General features: G+C 39.3%; 1 protein-coding gene and 1 pseudogene across 16 annotated transcripts in view; both read right to left on the bottom strand.

The window, feature by feature from the left end:
- Positions 1-26,401, bottom strand: part of Ccdc7a (coiled-coil domain containing 7A) — a 410,770-nt gene that overhangs the window by 56,956 nt on the left and 327,413 nt on the right. For all 16 annotated transcript variants that reach the window (XM_087595057.1, XM_087595068.1, XM_087595056.1 and 13 more), the window contains 11 exons: positions 26,093-26,173; positions 24,738-24,797; positions 22,936-23,007; positions 17,778-17,873; positions 14,968-15,069; positions 10,057-10,152; positions 7,601-7,696; positions 5,516-5,611; positions 5,090-5,188; positions 3,886-3,981; positions 2,221-2,358 (listed from right to left, as the gene is read on the bottom strand). In XM_087595057.1, the coding sequence (XP_087451183.1) occupies positions 2,221-2,358; positions 3,886-3,981; positions 5,090-5,188; positions 5,516-5,611; positions 7,601-7,696; positions 10,057-10,152; positions 14,968-15,069; positions 17,778-17,873; positions 22,936-23,007; positions 24,738-24,797; positions 26,093-26,173 (1,032 nt within the window). The remainder of the gene's footprint in view (positions 1-2,220; positions 2,359-3,885; positions 3,982-5,089; positions 5,189-5,515; positions 5,612-7,600; positions 7,697-10,056; positions 10,153-14,967; positions 15,070-17,777; positions 17,874-22,935; positions 23,008-24,737; positions 24,798-26,092; positions 26,174-26,401) is intronic.
- Rnu4-86-ps1 (RNA, U4 small nuclear 86, pseudogene 1) lies at positions 8,713-8,864 on the bottom strand (annotated as a pseudogene).

Genomic DNA, 26,401 nt, shown 5'->3' on the forward strand with positions numbered 1-26,401 from the left:
TATTTGATATTAGAATGGCTACTCCAGCTTGCTTCTTCAGACCATTTGCTTGGAAATTTGTTTTCCAGCCTTGCACTCTGAGGTAGTGTCTGTCTTTGTCTCTGAGGTGTGTTTCCTGTAGGCCGCAGAATGTGGGGTCCTCATTGCGTATCTAGTTTGTTAATCTATGTCTTTTTATTGGGGAGTTGAGACCATCGATGTTGAGAGATATTAAGGAATAGTGATTATTGCTTCATGTTATATTCATATTTGGATGTGAGATTATGTTTGTGTGCTTTTCTTCTCTTTGTTTTGTTGCCAAGACGATTAGTTTCTTGCTTTTTCTAGGGTGTAGCTTGCCTCCCTATGTTGGGCTTTACCATTTATTATCTTTTGTAGTGCTGGATTTGTCGAAAAATATTGTGTAAATTTGTTTTTGTCATGGAATATCTTGGTTTCTCCATCTATGTTAATTGAGAGTTTTGCAGGATACAGTAATCTGGGCTGGCAATTGTGTTCTCTTACGGTCTGTATGACATCTGTCCAGGATCTTCTTGCTTTCATAGTCTCTGGTGAGAAATCTGGTGTGATTCTGATAGGTCTGCCTTGATATGTTACTTGACCCTTTTCCCTTACTGCTTTTAATATTCTTTCTTTATTTTGTGCATTTGGTGTTTTGGCTATTATGTGACAGGAGGAGTTTCTTTTCTGGTCCAATTTATTTGGAGTTCTGTAGGTTTCTTGTATGTTTATGGGCATCTCTTCCTTTAGGTCAGGGAAGTTTTCTTCTGTGATTTTGTTGAATATATTTACTGGTCCTTTGAGCTGGGAGCCTTCACTCTCTTCTATACCTATTATCCTTAGGTTTGATCTTCTCATTGAGTCCTGGATTTCCGGTATGTTTTGGACCAGTAGCTTTTTCCGTTTTACATTTTCTTTGACCGTTGTGTCATTGATTTCTATGGAATCTTCTGCTCCTGAGATTCTCTCTTCTATCTCCTATATTCTGTTTGTGATGCTTCTATCTATGGCTCCTTGTCTCTTCCTTTGGTTTTCTATATCCAGCATTGTTTCCCTGTGTCCTTTCTTTATTGCTTCTATTTCCATTTTTAATTCCTTCACCTGTTTGATTGTTTTTTCCTGGAATTCTTTCAGGGATTTTTGTGATTCCTCTCTATTGGCTTCTACTTGTTTATTTATGTTTTCCTGCGTTTCTCTAAGGGAGTTCTTCATGTCTTTCTTGAAGTCCTCCAGCATCATGATCAAATGCGATTTTAAATCAAGATCTTGCTTTTCTGGTGTGTTTGGATATTCAGTGTTTGCTTTGGTAGGAGAATTGGGCTCTGATGATGCCATGTAGTCTTGGTATCTGTTTCTTGGGTTTCTGTGTTTGCCTCTTACCATCAGATTATCTCTGGTGTTACTTTGTTCTGCTATTTCTGACAATGGTTAGACTGTCCTATAGGCCTGTGTGTCAGGAGTGCTGTAGACCTGTTTTCCTGTTTTCTCTCAGCCAGTTATGGGAACAGAGTGTTCTGCCCTTGGAAGTGTAGTCTTTCCTGTCTACTGGTCTTCAGCTGTTCCTGTGGGCCTGTGTCCTAAGTCTACCAGGCAGGTCGCTTGGAGCAGAAAAGTTTGTCTTACCTATGGTCCCGTGGCTCAAGTTGCTAGTGGGAGGCTGCTTTTGAGCTGTCCATGAGGGCTGCAACCAGGAGGGCCTGTGTTGCCTTTACCCGGAGTCCCCCATGCACCAGAGTCCCAGATGGCATTAGGTGTTTTCCTCTGGAGTTAGAAATGTGGGCAGAGTGTAGTCTCTTCTGGCTTCCCAGGCTTGTCTGCCCCTCTGAAGGTTTAGCTCTCCCTCCCAGGGGATTTGTGTGCAGAGAACTGTTGACTGGTTCACTTAAGTTCTGGGTGGTTTCTGGACTGTGGGGGATCTGCTGTTGGAGTGCCCTTATCTTCTGCTTCCTAGAGGCCATAAACAGTTTACTCTTGGGACAGGGATGTGGGCAAGGATGGGCAGTATTGGTGGTCTCTCCCACTCTGCAGTCTCAGGAGTGCCACCTGTCTGGGTGGTGAGCTCTCTCTCCCAGGGGGTTTGGGAGCAGTGAGCTGTGGGCCGGGATCAGTGGAGTTGGGGCTCCAGCTAAAAGCCGGAAGTGTCTGGTCCCAGAGGAATTTTGCCCCTGTGTGTCCTGAATCCACCAGGCAGGTCTCTTGGAGCAGAAAAGTTGGTCTTACCTGTGGTCCCACTGCTCGCGTTGCTCGTGGAGGGCTGCTTTTGAGCTCTCGGTGAGGGCGGCGACAACCAGGAGGGCCTGCGATGCCTTTTCCTGGAGCCCCTGTTCATCCGGGTCCCAGATGGCGTTAGGTGTTTTCCTATGGAGTCAGAAATGTGGGCAGAGTGTAGTCTTTTCTGCTTCACTCCTTATTAAAGGCGGAACAAAAATATTCACAAGAGGGGATGTGGAGACAAAGTTTGGAGCAGAGACTGAAGGAATGACCTTTCAGAGACTGCCCCACCTGGGGATACATCATATATATCCATCACACACACACACACACACACACACACACACACACACACACACACACATATGTATGTATGTATATCCACCAAACCTAGACAATATTGATGAAGCCAAGAAGTGTATGCTGACAGGAGCCTGATATAGCTGTATCCTGAGAGTCTCAGCCAGAACAAGACAAATACAGAGGCAAATGCTAGCAGCAAACCATTGAACTGAGAATGGGGTCCCCATTGCAGGAATTAAAGAAAGGATTGAAAGAACTGAAGGGTCTTGCACCCTTATAAAGACAACAATACCAACCAACCAGAACTCCCAGGGACTAAACCCCTACCCGAAGACTACACATGGACAGTCCCATGGCTCCAGCTGCATATGTAGCAGAGGATGTCCTTTTTGGGCACCAATGGGAGGAGAAGTCCTTGGTCCTGCCAAGGCTGGAGCCCCCATTGTAGAGGAATGTCGGGGGTGTGTGAGAGGTGGAAGTGGGGTGGTTGGGGAGGGGGAACACCCTTACAGAAGAAGGGGAGCGAGATGGGATAGGGAGCTTATGGCCGGGAAACAGAGAAAGGGAATAACATTTGAACTGTAAATAAAAAATATTCAAACAAACAAACAAAAAACACTGATCCATCTCTACAACCTCCCCTCCTCCCCATGGAATTTTCCAGTTTTACAACTTATTGCTGAGGCCCTAGGGATTTTACCATCGTTTTTAGGTAATTTTTTATGCTATTGTCAACTGACTTGTATAATTTATTGTTTTTAACATTTTTAATTCCTAACGTGTCTAGTGCTAAGAACCAGGAAACAGTTTTCTCATGTACTTACTGTCAAAACTAAAAATTACATTCATCCTAGGATAGATATGTAGAAGATATTATATATATATATATCTATATATATATCTATATATATATCTATATATATATCTTAATATTGAGTTAAAGGCAGGCATGTCCTGAATGCAACTACTGCCCACACACAAAGTGGCAGTAGAAAAATGTGTAGTGTTGAATGATTGCATCATTGATTGTAGTCATGATCACAAAAATGTAAGGGTGTCTTAAAAAGGAACTAGTGTAGAAACCTCAATCATTTTCACATCAGAACATCATGGAGAATATTAAGGATATGAGAGACAAATTTACCTAGGTCAGAAGCAAGAAGAAATCTGCATAGAATCACATTACTGTGCAGAACAACCCCCACCCCAACACACACAGGTGTCTATTTACAGAAATACTGGAGCAGACTCTGTTTTCATAATATTTGCTGTATGTTGGAAGGGCCCAGAGGTTGAGGTTACTGGAAAATAGAAGCAGTGAGAAAAGAAAGAGTTCTGTTTCACGAATCAGGATGCCAGCAACTTCCTTACCTTTGAGCACTGGTTTCTTTATAGCAGAGGTTGATTTGTTCAGAAGACTTTTTCCTCTAATAATTGACTTGTCTAAGTTACGAATTTTAGATTTCCCTAAAAAGTGAGAACAAAGTCATTCATTATACTGCAAGTAGGTGTTCTCAAGTATTTAGGTACAAACTTAAGAGTCTGGAATAGACACTGTCTAGCCTTATGTTCTAGTTTTCTTTCTATTAATGTGATAAAGACCATGAGTAAAGCATGATAAAGACCATGATTAAAGGAAGAAAGGGATTATTTGACTTATAGAGTCTAATCGTTCACTCATAGGTAGAAGCCAAGGCAGAAACACAAGGAGGGCAGGGAGCTGAGAGAGAAACTGGAACAGAGACTAAGGAGGAATTCTGTTTACTGGCTTGTTTTTCACAGCTCACTCAGTTTGCTTTTCTTATGCAACTAAGGACTACCTGCCTGGGTGGTATCACCTATGGTGAGTAGGCCAATCATTAATCAAGAAAATGCCACCTGTGTGCAAGTCAGAATCATGATGCCTTCACTGCTGTACCTTGTTAGTGAGTTTTGAAGTTATAAAGTCTTTATTTTATTCTATCTCTCTCTTTTTTGATTATTTAGACTATTATGATCTCTAAGGTTCATGTGAATTTTCATATGGACTACTTCATATTTCCGCAAAATATTGTTGCGATTCTAGGCACTTTTCTAGAACACTTTATTTCTTAAATGTAGTATTGCAATGACTATTAACAATGTAAGTCAACACTCACATTTCAAATTTCTAAAGTATTTCTGGAGAAGATAATTAGAAATAGGTTTTTGTTTACTGGCAAAACTATTAGCTGTAATTTTCAAATAAACTGCCAGTCTCTTAAAATACCCATTATCCAGCAACCACACACTCTTATATTTTATAGAAACATAAGCAAGTAAGACAATTAATAACAATGACACCACAGCTCTGATGGCCAACTCTTGACTTAACACTAAAGATTTAGAGGGCATTGTAAGAAGTGACAGCACCTTCTCCCTTAAGAGTATCCTACAAAAAAGGTAAGATGTAAGGGATGAAGGATACAAATGTATCTACATGTGCCAGCATGGAATGCTATGCCCACAGTATTGGTTGCTCAGCGGAGGTTAGGAGATGGGTAGAAACAGTAGGATGGGCACAGAGCTCATATCTGTGCTGCAGACACTCCCTTACCTTTTCGAACTTTTGTAGTGGTGATTGACATGGGCAGAGGGTGTTTACTTTTATCAACAATCTTTCTTTTCGTTATTTTCTCTTTAGACTTAAATCGCTCTGAAAAATGAGAACAAGGTCTTTCAATTATGATTTCTGAAGACAGCCTGTCTTTTACCTATGTTGTTATTAGGCAGTGTCTAATCAGCTATGACACTGAAGAACCATGAATAGATTCTGTCTGAATCAGCCTTGGCTGATATTTAATATCTCATTTTAATAGAATAAGTCAAGTAAAGAAAAAATAAGGAAGATAAGAACAATTTAATAGTAAAAATACAATGAGATTAAGAAGAGAGTCCACTTGTTGAGGACACTGGAAATTAGAAACGGTGAGAAAAGAACAGAGTTCTGTTTTACACATCTATATGTCAGGGACTATGTTACCTTTGAAAAGAAACTTCTTCATAAGAGAGGTTGATTTGTGCAGAATGTTTGATCCTTTATTTAATTTATTCTCTAAGCTCCTAATTTTAGCTTCTTCTGAAAAATGAGAACAATGTCATTCAATGGTACTGCAAATAAACCACTTCTGAAGCACATTCATCTCTTAACAATTCATGTTGACAGGTAACAAGCACAAATAGACTTTCTTCTAATAAGCCCTGCATCATATCTGGTATTTTAGTAAAGGTACTATCAGAGGATAAGTCAGATATCAAAATAGTGATGAGAGACTTGTCACATGCCTGTATTTCATTTTCAGCACTAGGGAGGCTGAGGCAGGAAGATGGTTATTTGCTTGCCAACCTGTCAAGCTACTGAATGTGACGCCATTCTTGCTATATTCTATGTCTTTGTCTCAAATAACGCCTAGAAATGTCATATACACATGTATGAGAAATAACTAAAAAGATACCAGTATGACAACACACACATCCACAAGTGACTAAAATACCAATTTTTCAGGTACACTTCAACCTCTCCATAAGCCTTTTTCTCCTTTTAAATAGAAGCTGACATTTCTACAGTGAAAACGTGCAGAAAGGAGTAGAGATAATAGATAACAAATGATATGGTGTATGTATTTGGAAATGTGTTAAAAAAGAAAGCACAGTAAGATACAGATCCAGTATCTCTTTACTTAGGGATGAATCCTGAAATAAAATCTAGAATATAGGTTTGTTAGAGAGTCATTTCTCAAAGTCAGCTGGCCAAATTTACATGTAAAAGCTTTCTACAACGTATTTCTTGCACAAATATAAATGTTCACACATTCATTCACCAAAGCAGGTGCTTGTTTGAGTGATGTGTGTCTGTTGCCCCTCAGATCCAAAGTTGGAAGTTCTTGTAGACAACCATTTATCCTTCTTCATTTATGTTCAGCACACAAAAGGAATCCATTATACTTTCTCTCTGATTCGAGAATTAAAATGTAGATGATGACTGAGGCTACCTCTGCTGCAGATGGCAGGGCTGACATGGGGGAAGCTGCCAATACCACTGGAACTCAGTTGACACCTTGTACAAACTGTCCGTGTTGGGGGAAAGCTGGCAGAATCCAGTTCTATGTTTTCTACCATGTGGGTCTGAAGAACTAACTTCCATCAGTCTGGGAACAAGTGGCTTTACCTCACTTGCGTATAAACTCCTGGCAACCCCAAATTCCCTGTCATAATTCTTGGCCACGTTGCCCACATTTGATCTACCTTTTTATTTGTTTCAAGCACTGGGGACTGAACCTGCACATTTTGTATGCGAAGTAAGAACTCCACCCCTAAGCTATACCATCTCACCATCTTGCTTCTGACAACTTTTAGGCATGGTCTCACCCTGCTGTGTTGACTGAATGTGATTGGTCAGCCATCACCCATCAGCCTCCCAAGGAGCTGGGATTACAGGCTGCACCCACAGAACTGTTCTTTCTCACACACTTGTAAACGGCATTTCCCTTTGGCTTCCTTCCACTTATCCATAGTCACACATTGGGCGTGAAGCGTTACATGTTTGTAATGTGGGGTTGGCTTCTCTCATGCTTACATCATAGCTTCACATGAAGGTGGCTATTGCAAAATTTGTTAAAGAGAAAAATGTGACAATATTTCTCAGTTTTACTTAAATTTAGATCTATTATTGCATTTATTATTATTATTATTATTATTATTATTATTATTATTATTATTTTCACCTTCCTATTATTACTCTCTGGTGTCCTTTACCTTTCTCTTCCCTTCTTACAATCAACCATACTTCATAATGTCATGACGAATACTAAGGACGTAAGAGGTGAAGGAAACACATCAATTTACATGGGTTAGAGATAAGGGGGAATCGATACATCTGCTACTGTGCAGAACCACAAAGTCCTCCACACAGTTGTCTATTTATAGAAAAAATACTGGAACACATTCTGTGCTTGTAATATTCTCTGTATGATGGGAATGCCTAGAGGTTGGAAGTATTGGTACATAGAAACAGTGGGGGAATAACAGTATTCTGTTTCCCATGTATGAATGACAGTGGCTTCTTTACCTTTAAACAAAAGTTTCATTATAGTAGAGGTTGACAGGTCCAGAGTATGAGTATCTTGAAAATCTTCCTTGACCAAGTTGCTGGGTTTAGATGGCTCTGAAAAGCAAAACAAAATCATTCAGTGGTACTAGAAATATATCAGCTACTGAAACACAGCTTCCTTTCAGCATTCAGGCATTTGATAAACAGGCAGAAAGAGACATTTTTTCAGCCTTGCCTCTTACCTGATACTTTACTGAAGTTGATTATATAAGTATTTGTCAGATGATAAGAAAGCAGAGTTGGGAGAGGCCTACTGCAGCATGAGGGAGGCTGAGGTATAGAGATGATTATCTGCTTGCCAGTCTACCAACATACTGAGTGTGACTCCAGTCCTGTTATATGCAGCACTGTTGCCTCAAATAGTATGTGGGATTGCTACAGACAAAGGTTGGGGAAGAAACTTTAAAAGATACCAGTGTGACAGTATATGAATCTACAAGTAACTAAGACACAGTTTTTTAGATAGTTTATTTTCTCCATCAGCCTTTCTTACACTAACAAATAGCAGTTGACATAAAGTCCAAAAAGGAAGAGAGCTAATGAGATATGGTATAGTGCATGTATTTGGGTGATAGTTAAAAAGAAAATATAATAAAATACAGGTTCGATATCTCTTCACTTGGGGATGAATTCTAAATTAAAACGTAGAATGTGAGTCTGTTAGTCATTTCTCAGAGCTGGCTGGCAAAATTTACTGAAGTTTTCTCAGTTTCTATAATGTATTTTCTTGCACAAGAATGAAATGTTCAAACTTTTTATTTACCCAGGCAAGCGCTCATGTGAGCTATGTGCACCTGGTGCTCTTGCTTAGACCCAAAGTTGGATGCTTATCCTTTCCCTGTAGATCGGAGAGTCAAAGTGTAGATGGAAAAAAGCCACTGTGATAAAAATGATAGGGCTGTACTGGTCTATGCTATTTTCTGACATGAGAGTTTGATTTTAACATCATGGCATTTTATTTTACTAAATGCCTGTGATGGGCTCTCGTAGATTCAAACTGTATTTATGTTTTACATGCAACAAGGGGCAACTTTGGTTGCTATCTAGGAAGCATCAATAATGATATATTTAAAACTAATTCCTATTTAAATTTCCATAGAGAATATATGGGGCTAAGTACTCCTGAACTCTGTAAAGTTTTACTGCTCTGTCAGTTTTCAATTAGCAACAATCGCACCTCGGATAAACCTCATTGGCTACGATACTACCACTGCGCAAAGCTTACTGCTCTGTCAGAAAAATTAATTAAATCTTATTTGAAGGGCCCTGTTAAGAAAAAGGATATAGCAATTCTGAACACATATACACCCAATTCCATAAAACAAATACTACAAGATGCAAAAATCACAAATGAATTTTAATACAGCAATAGTGGGTGAGTTAAATATCCATTTTTTACCATTAGAAATATCATATGGACACACACATACAGACGCACACAGACACACACACACAAAGATAAACACACACACACACACACACAAAATCAACATTGGGTGTGGTGGCACATATTTTTAATCGCTGCATTCAGGAGGCAAAGGCAGGTGGTATCTATGTGAGTTCAAGGCCAGCCTGGTCTACATGGTGAGTAACAGGTCAGCCAGGACTACAGAGAAAAAAAATCTTGTCTTGAAAACAAAGAATCCATAATCAACATGGACACACTAGAGTTAAATGATATCGTAAATTAGACAAACTAAATTACATCTATAAAACATTTCACCAAAGCACTAATGACTACGAGCTGTTGTAATTAGACGATAAAGCTTTTACCAGAAATATCAACAGATTAGAAAATGAAGTAAGTCTCAACAGAGGTAGGAAAGTTGAGATAATATCCTTTATTCCATCTAATCACAATGGGATAAAAGTAGATAATGGTAAGAGAAACCACAGAAACTCATGGAGACTAAACAACACACTATTGAGGTATGAATGACTCACAGAAGAATCTAATATTGGCTTTGATACTTGCATATAGTTTTTCATTATTTTATTGCCACCACTATTCAGTACGGTAATTATACAAAGTATTTGTGGGTACCTATGAAAATTGAAAGCACACATGTTCTTCATCCAGCCACCCAACTAACACACTCTACCATGTAAAAGTGGGAGGATAGAAGAGTACAGTGACGTTGATAGTAGTATTGGTTATAGCTGCAGCAACAGAAATGTACGGATGACAGAAAGAGGAACTATAGATTAAGTGTTCTATTTTCTCACTTGGGAATATAAAGCAGAAATCTCAAGCTGTGAGAAGGAAAGGAAACCCACCATTTCAGCTGGGTTATCCTCTTACCATACTGGAAGACAAAGCCCTCCACACAGGCTTGTAACCTAATTTGGCTGGTTGTTGGAAATGGAGAAGGAATATTTTAATTCAAGCATCTGTATTAAAGTCTTCCATTTACCTTTACTCTCAGGGTTCTTTGTAGCAGATGGTGTCTTGACCAGAAGGTTTGAAGATTGAATATCTCCAACATCTAAGTCCAAAGTTTTAGATAGCTCTGCAAAACGAGAACAGCACCAGCCAGTGATGATGGAGATAACATCCTTCTGAGCACACAGCTTCCCTCAGCTATTTATGTAGGGCAGTTAACCAGCACAAGCAGACTATTTGATACATGCTTGCTGGTAGGTGATATTTTATAAATGTGCCTTGTAAGAGCTTAAGTCAGGAAACTAATCGAGCAGTGAGAGGTTTTCCCAGCCTGCAGTCAGGCAATTACTTATTACATTATGAAGTGGTTCTCTTACGTTGTTAGTTTTCATTGGTTAGTTTCATTATATAAATAGTATTTCATTATTACTTAGACTGTTACAGTCTCTGATGATTCCATGTAAATTTTAAAATGGACTTTTTTACTCCGGTAAGGTATCTTTGTAATTCTATGGGTTTTTCTGCAGGCTATGGTTAATTTCTGTGCTGGTGTCAGATAACCAATGTAGTTTGATATTGTTTATATTTTCAATTCATAAAATCTAGTGCTGAGAATTATGCAGTTTTTCATGATTTCACAGTAATTACAGTCATTAGAGAATGTATACAGATGAGTGTGTGGTTAGTAAAAACATACACTTTCTACTTACAACAACCCCGTTCATATACTCTACCCTACAGAGACAAACTAGCTTTATAAAAATGTGATTAGCAGTGGATGTTGCTGGCACAGCGGGAAGCATAGGCAGTCCATCTCCATGAGTTCCAGCTAGCCTGTTTGTACAGCAGCTTTCAGTCCTGCTGTGGCTGCTTAGTATGACAATGTCTCAATAAAACATTGCTGACTTTTGATTGCACCAGTTTTTGAATTACATAGAGATGTAATATACTCTCCTTCCAGAACATTACAGAGAAAATGAAAGGCATAAGGCACGAAGGAAATCAACTAACTTATCTTGGTTAGAAGTAGAGAGTAATCTACACACAGAATTCTTCTGATAAGAATCATGAAACCTAATGAACCCACACACCTATGGTCACTTGATTTTTGATAAAGGAGCCAAAACCATCCAATGGAAAAAAGATAGCATTTTCAGCAAATGGTGCTGGTTCAGTTGCAGGTCAGCATGTAGAAGAATGCAGATCGATCCATGCTTATCACCCTGTACAAAGCTTAAGTCCAAGTGGATCAAGGACCTCCACATCAAACCAGATATACTCAAACTAATAGAAGAAAAAGTGGGGAAGCATCTGGAACACATGGGCACTGGAGAAAATTTCCTGAACAAAACACCAATGGCTTATGCTCTAAGATCAAGAATCGACAAATGGGATCTCATAAAACTGCAAAGCTTCTGTAAGGCAAAGGATACTGTTGTTAGGACAAAACGACAACCAACAGATTGGGTAAAGATCTTTACCAATTCTACAACTGATAGAGGCCTTATATCCAAAATATACAAAGAACTCAAGAAGTTAGACTGCTGGGAGACAAATAACCCTATTAAAAATGGGATTCAGAGCTAAACAAAGAATTCACAGCTGAGGAATGTCGAATGGCTGAGAAGCACCTGAAGAAATGTTCAATATCTTTAGTCATAAGGGAAATGCAAATCAAAACAACCCTGAGATTTCACCTCACACCAGTGAGAATGGCTAAGATAAAAAACTCAGGTGACAGCAAATGCTGGTGAGGATGGGGAGAAAGAGGAACACTCCTCCATTGTTGGTGGGATTGCAGACTGGTACAACCATTGTGGAAATCAGTCAGGAGATTCCTCAGAAAATTGGACATTGCACTACCTGAAGACCCAGCTATACCTCTGTTGGGCATATACCCAAAAGATGCCCCAACATATAACAAAGACACATGCTTCACTATGTTCATAGCAGCCTTATTTATAATAGCCAGAAGCTGGAAAGAACCCAGATGCCCCTCAACAGAGGAATGGATACAGAAAATGTGGTACATCTACACAATGGAATATTACTCAGCTATCAAAAACAATGACTTTATGAAATTCATAGGCAAATGGATGGAACTGGAAAATATCATCCTGAGTGAGATAACCCAATCACAGAAGAACACACATGGTATGCACTCACTGATAAGTGGCTATTAGCTCAAATGCTTGAATTACCCTAGATGCCTAGAACAAATGAAACTCAAGACGGATGATCAAAATGTGAATGCTTCACTCCTTCTTTAAAAGGGGAACAAGAATACCCTTGGCAGGGAAGAGAGAGGCAAAGATTAAAACAGACACAGAAGGAACACCATTCAGAGCCTGCCCCACATGTGGCCCATACATATACAGCCATCCAATTAGACAAGATGAATGCAGCAAAGAAGTGCAGGCCGACAGGAGCCGGATGTATATCGCTCCTGAGAGACACAGCCAGAATACAGCAAATACAGGGGCGAATGCCAGCAGCAAACCACTGAACTGAGAATGGGACCCCTGTTGAAGGAATCAGAGAAAGAACTCGAAGAGCTTGAAGGAGCTCGATACCCCTTATGAACAACAATGCCAGTCAACCAGAGCTTCCAGGGACTAAGCCACTACCTAAAGACTATACATGGACTGACCCTGGACTCTGACCTCATAGGTAGCAATGAATATTCTAGTAAGATCACCAGTGGAAGGGGAAGCCCTTGGTCCTGCTAAGACTGAACCCCCAGTGAACGTGATTGTTGGGGGGAGGGCAGTAATGGGGGGAGGGTGGGGAGGGGAACACCCATAAAGAAGGGGAGGGGGAGGGATTAGGGGGATGTTTGCCTGGAAACCGGGAAAGGGAATAACACTCGAAATGTAAATAAGAAACACTCAAGTTAATAAAAAAAAAAGAAAAAAAATGCTATAATGCAGAGGTTAGTTATACCCTGTAAACTAAGAACAGATCTACATTTTTGCATAATTAAAGAATACATAGCAAAGTAATATTTAATGATACCTGAAGTGTTGTAAAATTCAATTTTTATTTTCCCATGATAAGCATATATGTGTCTGAAAATGTGTAGAGACCAGAGGTCATCCATGGGTGTGCTTTCTCAGGAGATACATGGCTTTGTCTTATATCAGACAGTTCCTTGGTGACCTGGAGCTTGCCAAGTAATTTAGGTTGGCTGACCAGTAAATCACTGGATCTGTTTGTCCCTGTCTCTCCAGCACTGGGGTTACAAAAGTGACCAACAATACTTACTTAAAAGAAATACAAAGCCAAACCTTTTTTTTTGATAATTTTTAACATAAGCATGTCCTCATGTGGGAAGCATTTCACTGACTAAGAAGCCTTCTCAGCCTTAATGATGAGTTTTATTAATGATGAAATCAATCTTTTAATTCTGTATTTATTACCTCATTTGCATTATGGTAGCAGTGACATCTTTTAGCCTTCTTACCCATATAACCCAAATTTGACTACAATCTGACCTTATATATGAAAAATTTTCTGATTCTTAGTAGGAAGGCTAGGGAAGGACCTTCTCCATAGAACCTCTGATTGAGAAGTTTTTCATCTTTCTTTTGGTCATTATTCTACCTTCTGGTTTCTTTTGAAGTGTCTGAAATTCACATGTTTTTATGATCATAACAACATAAGCTTTACAGAATCACTCATGTTTTGAGAAAGTAACTGTCACTAGTGGAATGTTCATTGTTCTTCTACCTTTATACTTTGTTTCTGCTTATTGGCAGAAACTTCTTTCTAACCTTAGTTTTTCCTTAGTCCGATAATTTCTCTAGCACCTGTTAACCTAATCTGATAAGATACTTTACTTTCTATCTGCCATCAACAGAAAAGCAGTCTAATTATCTCAAATATTTAGGGCCAAAAATTTTGGAGTGTATGCTCATTAAGTGTTCATTCTTGTGTTCAAAATTTCTGGCAGAAATCTCAATGGAAGGGGTAGGCTCAATGCCCTAGTGTAGGTGAATGCTAGGGTAGTCAGGTGGGAGTGGGTGGGTGGTGGGGGGAATACCATCACAGAAGCAGAGGGGATTGGAGAGGGGGTTTGCAGAGGGGAAACTAAGAAGGGGGAATAACATTTGAAATGTAAATAAATAAAATAACCAATAAAAAAAAAAGAATACCCTTGGCAGGGAATAGAGAGGCAAAGATTAAAACAGAGACTGAAGGAACACCTTCAGAGCCTGCCCCACATGTGGCCCATACATATACAGCCACCAAACTAGATAAGATGGATGAAGCAAAGAAGTGCAGGCTGACAGGAACTGGATGTAGAGCTCTCCTGAGAGACACAGCCAGAATACAGCAAATACATAGGCGAATGCCATCATTAAACCACTGAACTGAGAACGGGACTCCCGTTGAAGGAATCAGAGAAAGAACTGGAAGAGCTTGAAGGGGCTTGAGACCCCATATGAACAACAATGCCAACAACCAGAGCTTCCAGGGACTAAACCACTACCCAAAGACTATACATGGACTGACCCTGGACTCTGACCTCATAGGTAGCAATGAACAGCCTAGTAAGAGCACCAGTGGAAGGGGCAGCCCTGGGTCCTGCTAATACTGAACCCCCAGTGAACGTGATTGTTAGGGGGAGGGTGGTAATGGGGGGAGGATGGGGAGGGGAACACCATATAGAAGGGGAGGGGGAGGGGTTAGAGGTATGTTGACCCAGAAACCAGGAAAGGGAATAACAATCGAAATGTAAATAAGAAATACTCAAGTTAATAAAGATGAAAAAAAAAAGAATCATGAAATCTTCTACACAAATTTCTACAGGTAAAGCACCTTGGGCTCATTATATAGGCTGGTTCTAGGAAGAGACCACCAATAGGGATAGGAGTAGATCGGAACAGTGGGAACAGAATATAGAGTTCTGTTTCAGACACATATTAAAGTATTCCTTTACCTTTAATGACTTTGATATTTGGAGGAGGATCAGCCGTCGTCCAATTATCATCAAGTTCAACACTGTCTTCAGCTATCATTTCAGGCTTAGGCTGTTCCAAAACTGAGAATAAGGTAATTAAGTGATACCCTAAATAAACTAGTTTCAAAATTTAAAGGTGCAAGGATCAACTCATTACACACATACACTAAGTACATTTTAGTTATAATGTAATTACATTACTTCCCCCTTTCCTTTTCTACCTTGAGGCCTTCCCATGTTCTTTCCCTCTAGCTTTCCCAGGTGCTTCCACTCTGAAATTAATAGCCTTTTACCCTATGTATGCCACGTATGTGCGCAAATGTAAAAATATGGTCTGTTATGTCTGCTTTTTGTGGCTAATATGTATATGGTCTCAGGGATGCCCACACTAAGTGGAGAAGCAATCAAAGTGCTCGAGTCTGTGAGAGGCCAATTCTCCCTCTCTCAGCAGTCTCAGAATTACTTTCCTGTCGGTCTTGGTCTAGGGGTGGGACCTTGTGAGATTTTTTTTCTCCTCTATGTTAGCATGTTTAATGACACTGCCATTGTGCAGGTCTTAGAAAAATCAATCAATCTTTTCTAATGTCCAGCCTCCTAACTCCCCAGTAATTTACACAAGGCAGTTTAATCTGCAAATGTAGATTCTCCTTGAATTTACCTTGTGTGGTTGTTGATATTTTATGTAAGTCTATCATGATGGCACAAGTAGGAACTGGAGAGACAGCACAGTAGATGAAGTGCTTGCTGTACAAATGCATGCAGGCCAGAGGTTAGCTTTCAAGCACCTACCTATAACATTTAGGGCTGTAGCAAGTTACTGAAATCTGAGTGCTGGGTCAATGGCACAAGAGGATACCTGAAGCTCGCTGTCCAAATAATCTCACTCTGCATTTGGTGAGATGCTCTGTCTCAGAAAAATGGGTTTTATACTTAAAGTCTAAAATTTAATGTGGGGCTCTACAGTTTCTCTTCCAAATGCCTAGTCTCACTGTGAAGAAATTTATTGACTTCTATAGACTTTGAATCTGGTTAATTTGATTGGGTGGTACTTTTTATTTTTTTCAACATTCTTTAAATAATACATTTTATAAAATTAAAAAAGAAGAAAGAATAATCTTGAGATCAACAGGGGAAGATATGTGGACATCAACCTTTGGCTTCTACAGGAATGCATGCACACACATACATGCACATGCACATAAACAGGAACATGTGCACATGCAACCCTCCTCCATACTCACAAACAATTACTTCTAAGGAGAAAGAATAGAGCAGGGAGTGCACATGTATGCAAATAGGTGTATCTCATACATGCACATAAAGATACATACATAGACACATAAAATAAAACTTTAAGAACATTTATCTATCCATCTGGATGAGTCCAGGAGTACGTGCATGTGGAAATATCAGAGCATGACTTGTGAGAGCCAGGTCTGTCCTCTGTAGTATGTTTGTTCCACGGATTGACGCAGGTTATCAGGCTTGGTGAAACTAACGCCCTTACCCAGTAAGCCATCCGGTCAGGGCTAATTCAGTTCATTTTTTGTGAGTGTATATTAATTGTGCTAAGTACGTGAAAGGCTTTAAATGCTTTAAGATGTGAAAGCTTTTCACATTTCAAAACTTTAAATGTGAATTCTAATTATCCATATTATTTCCTTTTCTGAATGTGTCTCTGTGGCCGATTTAAAACCACAATATCAAATTTACTATCATGTATGTTTTCTTCTAAATTTTCTTTTAATATTTTTATAATTCTGTCCTCCCTTGTGTTTATTTGATACATGCTGATCTATTTTTTGAAAATAGTACAAGCTAAAGGCCCAGTTTTATGCTGCTTGCTTAGGAATATCCTGTTTTTCCAGCACCATGTATGGCAGACTCCCTTTTTCCGTTGAACGGAGTTGATGCCCTTAACCATGTAGAGTTTACGTGTGGGCTCCCCTCTTCTATTTCACTGGCCTATGTGACATCTGTCTGAATGCCAGAACCATTATGCCTATGGCTCGGTAGGCATATTTGGAAATTATGAAGCATGAATCTTTCTAGCTTGTTCCTTTTACACACTACTTTGATTATTAACTGCTTTTCATATGAAGTTGGAAACAGACTTTACTACTTTCGCAAAAATGTCTTTCAAATTCTTCTAAGGATTTTCTGTACTCTTTCCATCCCTGTTTTGACTGCTATAATTTGATGTCTGTCATATTTTCGGTCCATTAAAAAGTCTAGTGTTGGATAAAATACTGAGATTTAGGTCTCTGAAGAGACTTTTCCATTGTAAGAGATCTTTATAACTCCAGGAAATTTCCCCCAGAGTCTCTAAATCACAACTTTATGGTACTGGCATCTGAACAGCATACTTTGAAAGTAGCCCAAATGCTAACTAACGTATCTGGAAATAGGATTTTTGTGCATTTGTTGGCAAAATTATTAGCTGTAATCATTCTCAAGAGTATTTGGGAATATCTATTAAAGTAAAATTTAACCCACAAATACCACATATATTATTTACACAAATGGAAGTAGCAAAATAAAAGTGTATGCAAAGATATTCGCTGCATTTCTGATGGAATTGCAACAAACATTAAAAATAAGGGTCTTTCAGTAAGACCTCTTGACTAATTCATGACACATTCTTGTTCAGAGCATCATACTTAAGAGGAAGGAGATCTGACAAACACCGGCTGTTTGAAGGCGCACGGGCTGAGGACACTGTCAAATCGAAGCAATGGGAGTGACATGCAGTGGCACGTTGTACATTTGTGCAATGGCGAGGCTTTTACCTTTATTTTTCTGGTTTTTGATAGAAGAAATCGAAAGTTGTATGGTATTTGGAGGCTTAGCACCTTGTTTCTTTAACGTTTGATAATTAGACTGCCCTGAAAAATGAAAAATTGTCATTAAATTGTACTAAAAATAAATTAACTTCATCCTTTCAAAGTTAGGACAAATTCTATCCCTTTTCTAAAGCACAGTAATCTTGATGAAGCTGCTTAAGCAACACAGGTATCTGAGTTTTTCTTGCCTGGTAGTTATAAAAGTGTAAGTCAGGGATACTGGAAAAGGGCTAGGTGTGTTGACACATACCTACTCATGTTTCTGCTGCAGGTAAATGGAGACTTGTGGACCAAGTTGGCCCAAATAGTGAATTTGGTGACAGCTTTGTGTACAGACCAATATCTTGTTTCAAATAATAAAAGTGGAGGGTTAAAGACATCATTCAGTTGGTGGAACACTTGTCTACTATCCATAAATCCCTGAGTTCAATTCCCAGCACCATGCATAGCAGGCATGATGGTATGTGTTCATAATCCCAATGTTCAGGAGGTGGATGTCGATGAATCAGAATTTAAGGTCAATTTTGGCTATATAAGGAGGTTGAGGCCTGCTTGACTATACAAGACTGTTTTAAAATCTCTTCGCCCAAGTAAAAACCTCCAAACAAAAGAGAACCCAAAATATAATAATTAAAATATATATTAAATAGTTTCAATGTCTGCTCACCTGAAAACAAATGCTGAAATTAATGTTTTTATATATACAATGTATTTCTTGCATTAAATGAAATGTTCCATTCTTCCATTCACTTAGGTGAGTGTTTGTGTGAACAATGCACCTGCTGCTCTCCTTCCCTCCAAAGTTGGATGTTCTGGTAGAAAATCACTTCCCCTCACAGTGTTTTAATACACAGAAGGGCATCACTGTCAAAATGTAGGTGAGGGTCACTGAGCCTGAGACCATAGGGCTGTAAATGTCAGGGCTGTCAAAGGGAGGTTGCTCAAGGACCACATGATCACGGTCACAACTTCTAGACATCTCATCCAATATTTGTTCTTTTATCCCTTTCTAACCTAGGGATTCATGCATGGTAAGCAAGTGTGATACTAGTAAACTACAGCCATAACCATCCCACTTTTTGTTTTATGTTTTCGATTTTTGAGTAAGTGTCTCTCTAAATTGCCAAAGCTGGCCCTGAAAATTCCATCCAGCCTCCGTGTGTGAAGCTGCTGGAATTGTAGGCCTGTGTCCCTCCGACTCGTTTCCATTTCTTTCATTTCTTCCTATGTCCCTTCGTGATAGCAGCTATCGAGTGGGTATGCAGGTTTCTACTACTTACTAGAACTTCTTAGGAGTAATGTCTACATTGATGCACTTTCTCTAGTTCTTACCTGAGGTTTAGATCTCAATTAATACAGCACCGCTATCAATCCGTTATCAGATAAAGATGTGAGCATATTTTCACCAATCCTAGGGGTTGCCTTTTATTTTTTTTATTAACTTGAGTATTTCTTATTTACATTTCGATTGTTATTCCCTTTCCCGGTTTCTGGGTCAACATACCTCTAACCCCTCTCCGTCCCCTTCTATATGGTGTTCCCCTCCCCAGCCTCCCCCCATTACCACCCTCCCCCCAACAATCACGTTCACTGGGGGTTCAGTATTAGCAGGACCAAGGGCTTCCCCTTCCAATGGTGCTCTTACTAGGATATTCATTGCTACCTATGAGGTTGGAGCCCAGGGTCAGTCCATGTATAGTCTTTGGGTAGTGGCTTAGTCCCTGGAAGCTCTGGTTGGTTGTTGTTCATTGTTGTTCATATGGGGTCTCAAGCCATATGAGAACACCCATTCAGAGCCTGCCCCACATGTGGCCCATACATATACAGCCATCCAATTAGACAAGATGGATGAAGCAAAGAAGGGCAGGCCGACAGGAGCCGGATGTAGATCTCTCCTGAGAGACACAGCCAGAATACAGCAAATACAGAGGCGAATGCCAGCAGCAAACCACTGAACTGAGAATAGGACCCCCGTTGAAGGAAGCAGAGAAAGAACTGGAAGAGCTTGAAGGGGCTTGAGACCCCATGAGAACAACAATGCCAAGCAACCAGAGCTTCCAGGGACTAAGCCACTACCCAAAGACTATACATGGACTGACCCTGGACTCTGACCTCATAGGTAGCAATGAATATCCTAGTAAGAGCACCATTGGAAGGGGAAGCCCTGGGTTCTGCTAAGACTGAACCCCCAGTGAACTAGATTGTTGGGGGGAGAGCGGCAATGGGGGAAGGATAGGGAGGGGAACACCAATAAAGAAGGGGAGGGGGAGGGATTAGGGGGATGTTTGCCCGGAAACTGGGAAAGGGAATAACACTCGAAATGTATATAAGAAATACTCAAGTTAATAAAAAATAAAAGAAAGATCTCCCATGCTCATGGATTGGCAGGATTAGTATTCTAAAACTGGCCATTTTGCCAAAAGCAAACTACAGATTCAATGCAATCCCTATCAAAATTCCAACTCAAGCCTTCATGGAATTAGAAAGAGCAATTTGCAGATTCATTTGGAATAACAAAAAACCCTGGATAGCAAAAAGTATACTCAACAATAAACGAACTTCTGGGGGAATAACCATCCCTGACCACAAGCAGTATTCCAGAGCAATAGTGATAAAAACTGCATGGTATTGGTACAGAGAGAGGAAGGTAGATCAATGTAATAATATTGAAGACACAAAAATGAACCTACAGATTTATGGTCACTTGATCTTTGACAAAGGAACTAAAAGCATCCAGTGCGAAAAAGATAGTATTTTCAACAAATGGTGCTGGTTCAACTGGAGGTCAGCATGTAGAAGAATGCAAATCGATCCATTCTTATTGCCCTGTACAAAGCTTAAATCCAAGTGGATCAAGGACCTCCACATCAAACCAGATACACTCAAACTAATAGAAGAAAAGGTGAGGAAGAGTCTCGAATACATGGGCACTGGATAAAATTTCCTGAACAAAACACCAATGGCTTATGCTCTAAGATCTAGAATCTACAAATGGGACCTCATAAAACTGCTAGTCAGGCAAAGGACACTGTCATTAGGACAAAACGGCGACCAACAGATTGGGAAAAGATCTTTACCAACCCTCCATCTGATAGAGGGCTAATATCCAAAATATACAAAGAACTCAAGAAGTTAGACTCCAGAGAGCTAAATAACACTATTAAAAATGGGGTACAAAGCTAAAGAAAACATTCTCAGCTGGGGAATATCGAATGGCCAAAAAGCACCTAAAGAAATGTTCAGCATCCTTAGTCATCGTCAGGGAAATGCAAATCAGAACAACCCTGAGATTCCACCTCACACCAGTCAGAATGGCTAAGATCAAAACTCAGGTGACAGAAGATGCTGGCAAAGATGTGGAGAAAGAGGAACACTCCTCCATTGTTGGTGGGATTGCAGACTGGTACAACCATTCTGGAAATCAGTCTGGAGGTTCCTCAGAAAATTGGACATTGAACTGCCTGAGAATCCAGCTATACCTCTCTTGGGCATATACCCAAAAGACGCCCCAACATATAACAAAGACATATGCTTCACTATGTTCATGTTCATAGCAGCCTTATTCATAATAGCCAGAAGTTGGAAAGAGACCAGATGCCCTTCAAGAGAGGAATGGATACAGAAAATGTAGTACATCTACACAATGACGTACTACTCAGCTATCAAAAACAATAACTTCATGAAATCCATAGGCAAATGGATGGAACTGGAAAATATCCTGAGTGAGGTAACACAATAATAGAAAAACACACTTGGTATGCACTCATTGATAAGTGGATATTAGCCTAAAAGCTCGAACTACCCAAGGTGCCATCCTTAGACCACAGGAAGCTCAACAAGAAGGATGACCAAAATGCAGATGCTCCCACCCCTTCTTAAAAGGGGTAACAAAAATATCCATAGGAGTTGATATGGAGGCAAAGTTTAGAGCAGAGACTGAAGGAATGGCCATCAGGGCCTGCCCTCATGTGATATATATATATATATATATATATATATATATATATATATATATATATATATATATATATATATATATCCATATCCACCAAAACTAGATAAGATTGATGAAGCTAAGAAGTGCATACTGAGAGGGACCAGATATAGATCTCTCCTGAGAAACACATCTAGAACATGTCAAATCCAGAGGTCAATGCTAACAGCATACCACTGAACTAAGAACAGGACCCCCTGGAAGGGTAAAAGTGCGGAAGGGGCTTGCAACCCCATAAGAGCAACAATGTCAACCAACTAGAGCTTCCAGGGACTAAGCCACTATTGAAAGACTATACATGGACTGACCCAGGGCTCCAACTGCATATGTAGCAGAGAATAGCCTTGTTTGAGCACCAGTGGAAGGGGAAGTCCTTGGTTCTGGAAATGTTGGAGCCCCGTGCAGGGGAATGTCGGAGCGGTTCAGAAAGGGAGGGTTAATGGGGTGGGGCACCTGTATTGGGGAGGGTGAGGGGATGGGGGCTTATGGATAGGAAACCAGGAAAGGGAATAACATTTGAAATATTTAAATAAAGAAATATATCTAAAAATAATTTAAAAAATTCACTCAGTTTCATATATGAAAAAAAAACCAACAAAACAAAACAAAAAGCTGTGGTAAAATTTTTAGGAAAAATACTTGCATAAAGCATCCTTGTGTAGATCCTATCACTGCACATAATAATATCTGAGAAACTAGAGAATGAGAAGGGAACAGTGTAGAAAGGACTCTGTATGTTGTGTTATTAACATGCATCTTTGCTGTGCTCGGAATGTTTGTGTTCCCCATCTGCACATTGATAGGAATCACCTTGTGATGGTACTTGCCTCCATTAGGTCATGAGGGCTGTTCGTATTGTCCTAAGAGATCCCTGAGCTCTGCTGGTTCCTTCCAGCACTTGAGGACACAGCAAGGGACATATTTTTGAACCAGGAAGTAGAACTCCCATGAGAAATACCTTTCTGTGGTATATAGACCATTCAGCCTATGATAATAAATCTTTGTGTATCTTCTGAATTTTAAAATATTTCATTGGAGTAAATAAAAACTTCATAGTATACAATTTCTGTAAGCGACCACTTATCTTACGTGGTAATGTATTTTCTTTACCTTGATTGCCTGTGAATGACCTTATCGGCATCATCCCTGGACCAGTATCCTTGCTTGCAGATGAACTCAACCCTGAAACAAATGCTAAAAAGTCACCCAATGACACTACAATATTATATATACATATTAAGCCTCAAGTTCTGTGTGTTGATTTTTATTTGTGATGCTTTTCCTATATATTATATAGAGTGCTCACTTATCTGTTACTCCAATTTCTATGAAGTATCTTGGTATGTTATCATCTTTGCTTTTGCTCTGTGTATCCTACAATGGCATCTTTGCTAATCCAATCTCTGTTTTACTTTGAATACAACTATTCATTTTGATATTTGGTCATTAACATATTTCCAAATGTTTTCTCTTCCTAATTTCCAAATTTTAAGTTGGAATGGTTTATTAGACTCTGACCACTGACAAATAAATACATATAAATTGATCAGAAATATGGTCTTAACAAAGGTGAAATGTGAAATATCCCCACAAGTTCATGTGCTTGAATACTTGGTTCCTGGTTGGTGTTGCTTGTGAAGGCTGTGAGATCTTTAGGATGTGGAGGCTCATGGAGTTAGGTGAGTCCCTAAGGGTTGGACCTTGAGGTTGGCCCAGATCTACTTCTCTGTTCACTCTCTGCTTCTTGAATGCAGATGCAATGTGCTCAATGGCCTCCCACTCTTGGTGCTAGGCCTTTATTGTCATGATGTAATGTCCCTCTTTGAACTGTAAGCCAAAACCCTGTTTTTGCAAGTTGATTTTGTTGGGTGTTTTTGGCAGCAACCAGATGAAGAAATAATAGAACAGACAAGTATTTTAAATCGACTGGAATTAAATGGGAACATTTTGTTGCTGTGTCTAACGTTGACACTCAAAAGTTGTTAACATGTAATTAGTAAGCAACATTAAAAGCAACCATATCTAAACAAAAACACTGGAAAAATGTCTCCTTAAACCCAGTATTTTCAGAGCAAAATAAAAAACAAGTTTGAATACGTACCTTAAGTAATTTTAGTTTTCAGTCCTAGTTTTCTCTTATTTGTAAACTGATTGGGTGAAAGGTCCTTACTTGGTTTAGACTTAATAACACATGAGAATTCAACATTCACATTCAAAGTTAAAGAAGCCATGCCTTGCCATTAATATTCAATTCTAGCACATGCTTATATGCTGGCCTTGGAAGATGATATTGCAAACCTCAGACTCTGTGGGTCTATAGTCCCACTCCACAGGGGAAGACCCACTTTCTCCATGTGTCCTCACGAGGACTCAGGCAAGGAAAGTCTATGAAGACATTAATCGAAATCTACTCTGAAAAACTGATCATAGATAGAGCATTCATAGGCTCAAAGACAAGTGTGTCCAACACCATCCAGGACAATAATCTGTAACTGATAGAGCACAGTGCAAGAAATCGTTCATTAACTTAATCTTGTAAAAGAAGCTAGCAGTGAAGGGTCTGTGTATTATAGTCCTCTTCTCAGCACATTCAACAATGAGAGGCCCTGATTCCTCAATATCAACACAATACTTTAACCTAAACAAGAAATGGAAAGTGAATGGAATAGTATCAGAAGGATTTCCCCCAGACACTTCAAGATGGATGTGGCACCGGGTTAGAATGGGTTATTTTCTAATTGTCTCAGTTTAACTATTCATTTTATTTATCTTATTTCTACTCATAATACATCCTAGGGTTTCTTTATAAGAGAGAATTCACAAAAGTGTTGCTTATGCAATGACACAGTTACTATTACTACAGAGTACTAAGTAAGTCATAAATATATGACTTGAAAGGTTACTATTCTTACCATATTGATCTTTCAGTTTTCCAAGTATTTTCATGCCTTTAGCAATCTTTTTAGTCCCATCTAAAAACACAAAGAACATTTTAGAATACTGTGTAAAGGAAAAAATAATGTACAAGTTTTGTTTTTTTTTCCTTCGACATTCCCAACTCTGTTGATACCATGTTTCGTGGACATTATAGTGATGATTAATTTTTAGTGTCTAACTAAACTGGACTTAAAATCACCTTGGAGACATGCTTCTGAATATGTCTTGAGCATGTTTCCAAGAGGATTAACTGAGAGAAGAAAAGGAGGGCAGCACCAGGGCATACATGAAAACAAGAATCCTCTGTGTTACACCTCTATAGTTCTGCACTATTGTTTAACAAAATACAACTCCACATTACAGACACTGTGCTAACATCATATTTATTTATGTCATGCTATGCCTATGAAAAAAGTTGAAGGAAGACAGGAGAAGATATACATTTACAATATTGTACATTAACACTTTTGGTTAAATTTCCTGGGTTCTTTGCTGTGGTTTCTGTGAATCTGAGTTAGCAACTGGTATCATTTTCTTATATGAATACAACATCATTCTCTGACCCATCTCCTTCATGCTGCATTAGGAAATGTTCTCTATTTCTCTTTTAAGCTTTTTATTAGCACATATTATTTATGCAAAATCATGTCATGTTTCACTATGATTATTATTGTTTTATACTGCATCAAATTATTAACAAAATAAATGCAATGTGAACATACATACTGGCTTATAGCATTATTTTTAGGTATTGTGATGGTTTGTATAAGTTTGGGCTAGGGAGTGGCACTATTAGGAGGTGTGGCCTTGTTGGAGTAGGTGTGTCACTGTGGGCGGGGGCTTTAAGGTCCTAGTCCTAGCTCTCTGAAAGTCAGTATTCTGCTAGCAGCCTTCAGATGAAGATGTAGAACTCTCAACTCTGCCTGCATCATGCCTGTCTGGATACTGCCACGGAGCTGGTTTACAGGTTCAGGGGTTCAGTCCATTATCATCAAGGTGGGAGCATGGCAGCATCCAGGCAGGCATGGTGCAGGCAGAGCTGAGATTGACACACTTACTCCGTCTAGTACTAGCATGCATGCATTTATTGTTGCTCTCTTCTGACTAAGCATGTAGTGCATGTGATGTTGCTTCAAGTCCTTACTGCCTTGACCTTCCTGGATTGTACTTGAACATGTGAAGCAAAATAAGCCCTTTCTCCCTTAAGTTGCTTTGTCACGTCAATAGGAAAAGAAACTAAGATAGCTGGTAACTTATGGGTGCAATATTTAAGTTTAGAGGAGCTAATAAACATTCACAATAGACTTGAAAAAATGCCTGTTTTTTTTACCTTCATTACTCTTTGATTCTGTTTTCACTGGTTCCTTTGATCTTGATGTTGAAGGCGTCTTTTTTGTGTCTTTGCCAATCTCTGTAAAATTAAAATAGATTTGTAAAATACTTTGAAAAGGCAAGCTATAACCTCTTGTTCTCTGGTTGTTGGCATATATGTATAGTGAAACTTATTTAAAATTTCTTATTAAAGATTAATATTAGAAGCTGGAGAGACAGCTCCATAGTTAAAGATCCTTTGTTGCCTTTTGTAGAGGACTGGTGTTTGTTTCTCAGTCATCCACCTTAGGCAGCTCACAACTGCCTT

The sequence above is a fragment of the Rattus norvegicus genome, chromosome 19 (genome assembly GCF_021556685.1).
Source record: "Rattus norvegicus strain SHRSP/BbbUtx chromosome 19, alternate assembly SHRSP_T2T, whole genome shotgun sequence".
Classification (NCBI taxonomy): Eukaryota; Metazoa; Chordata; class Mammalia; order Rodentia; family Muridae; genus Rattus; species Rattus norvegicus.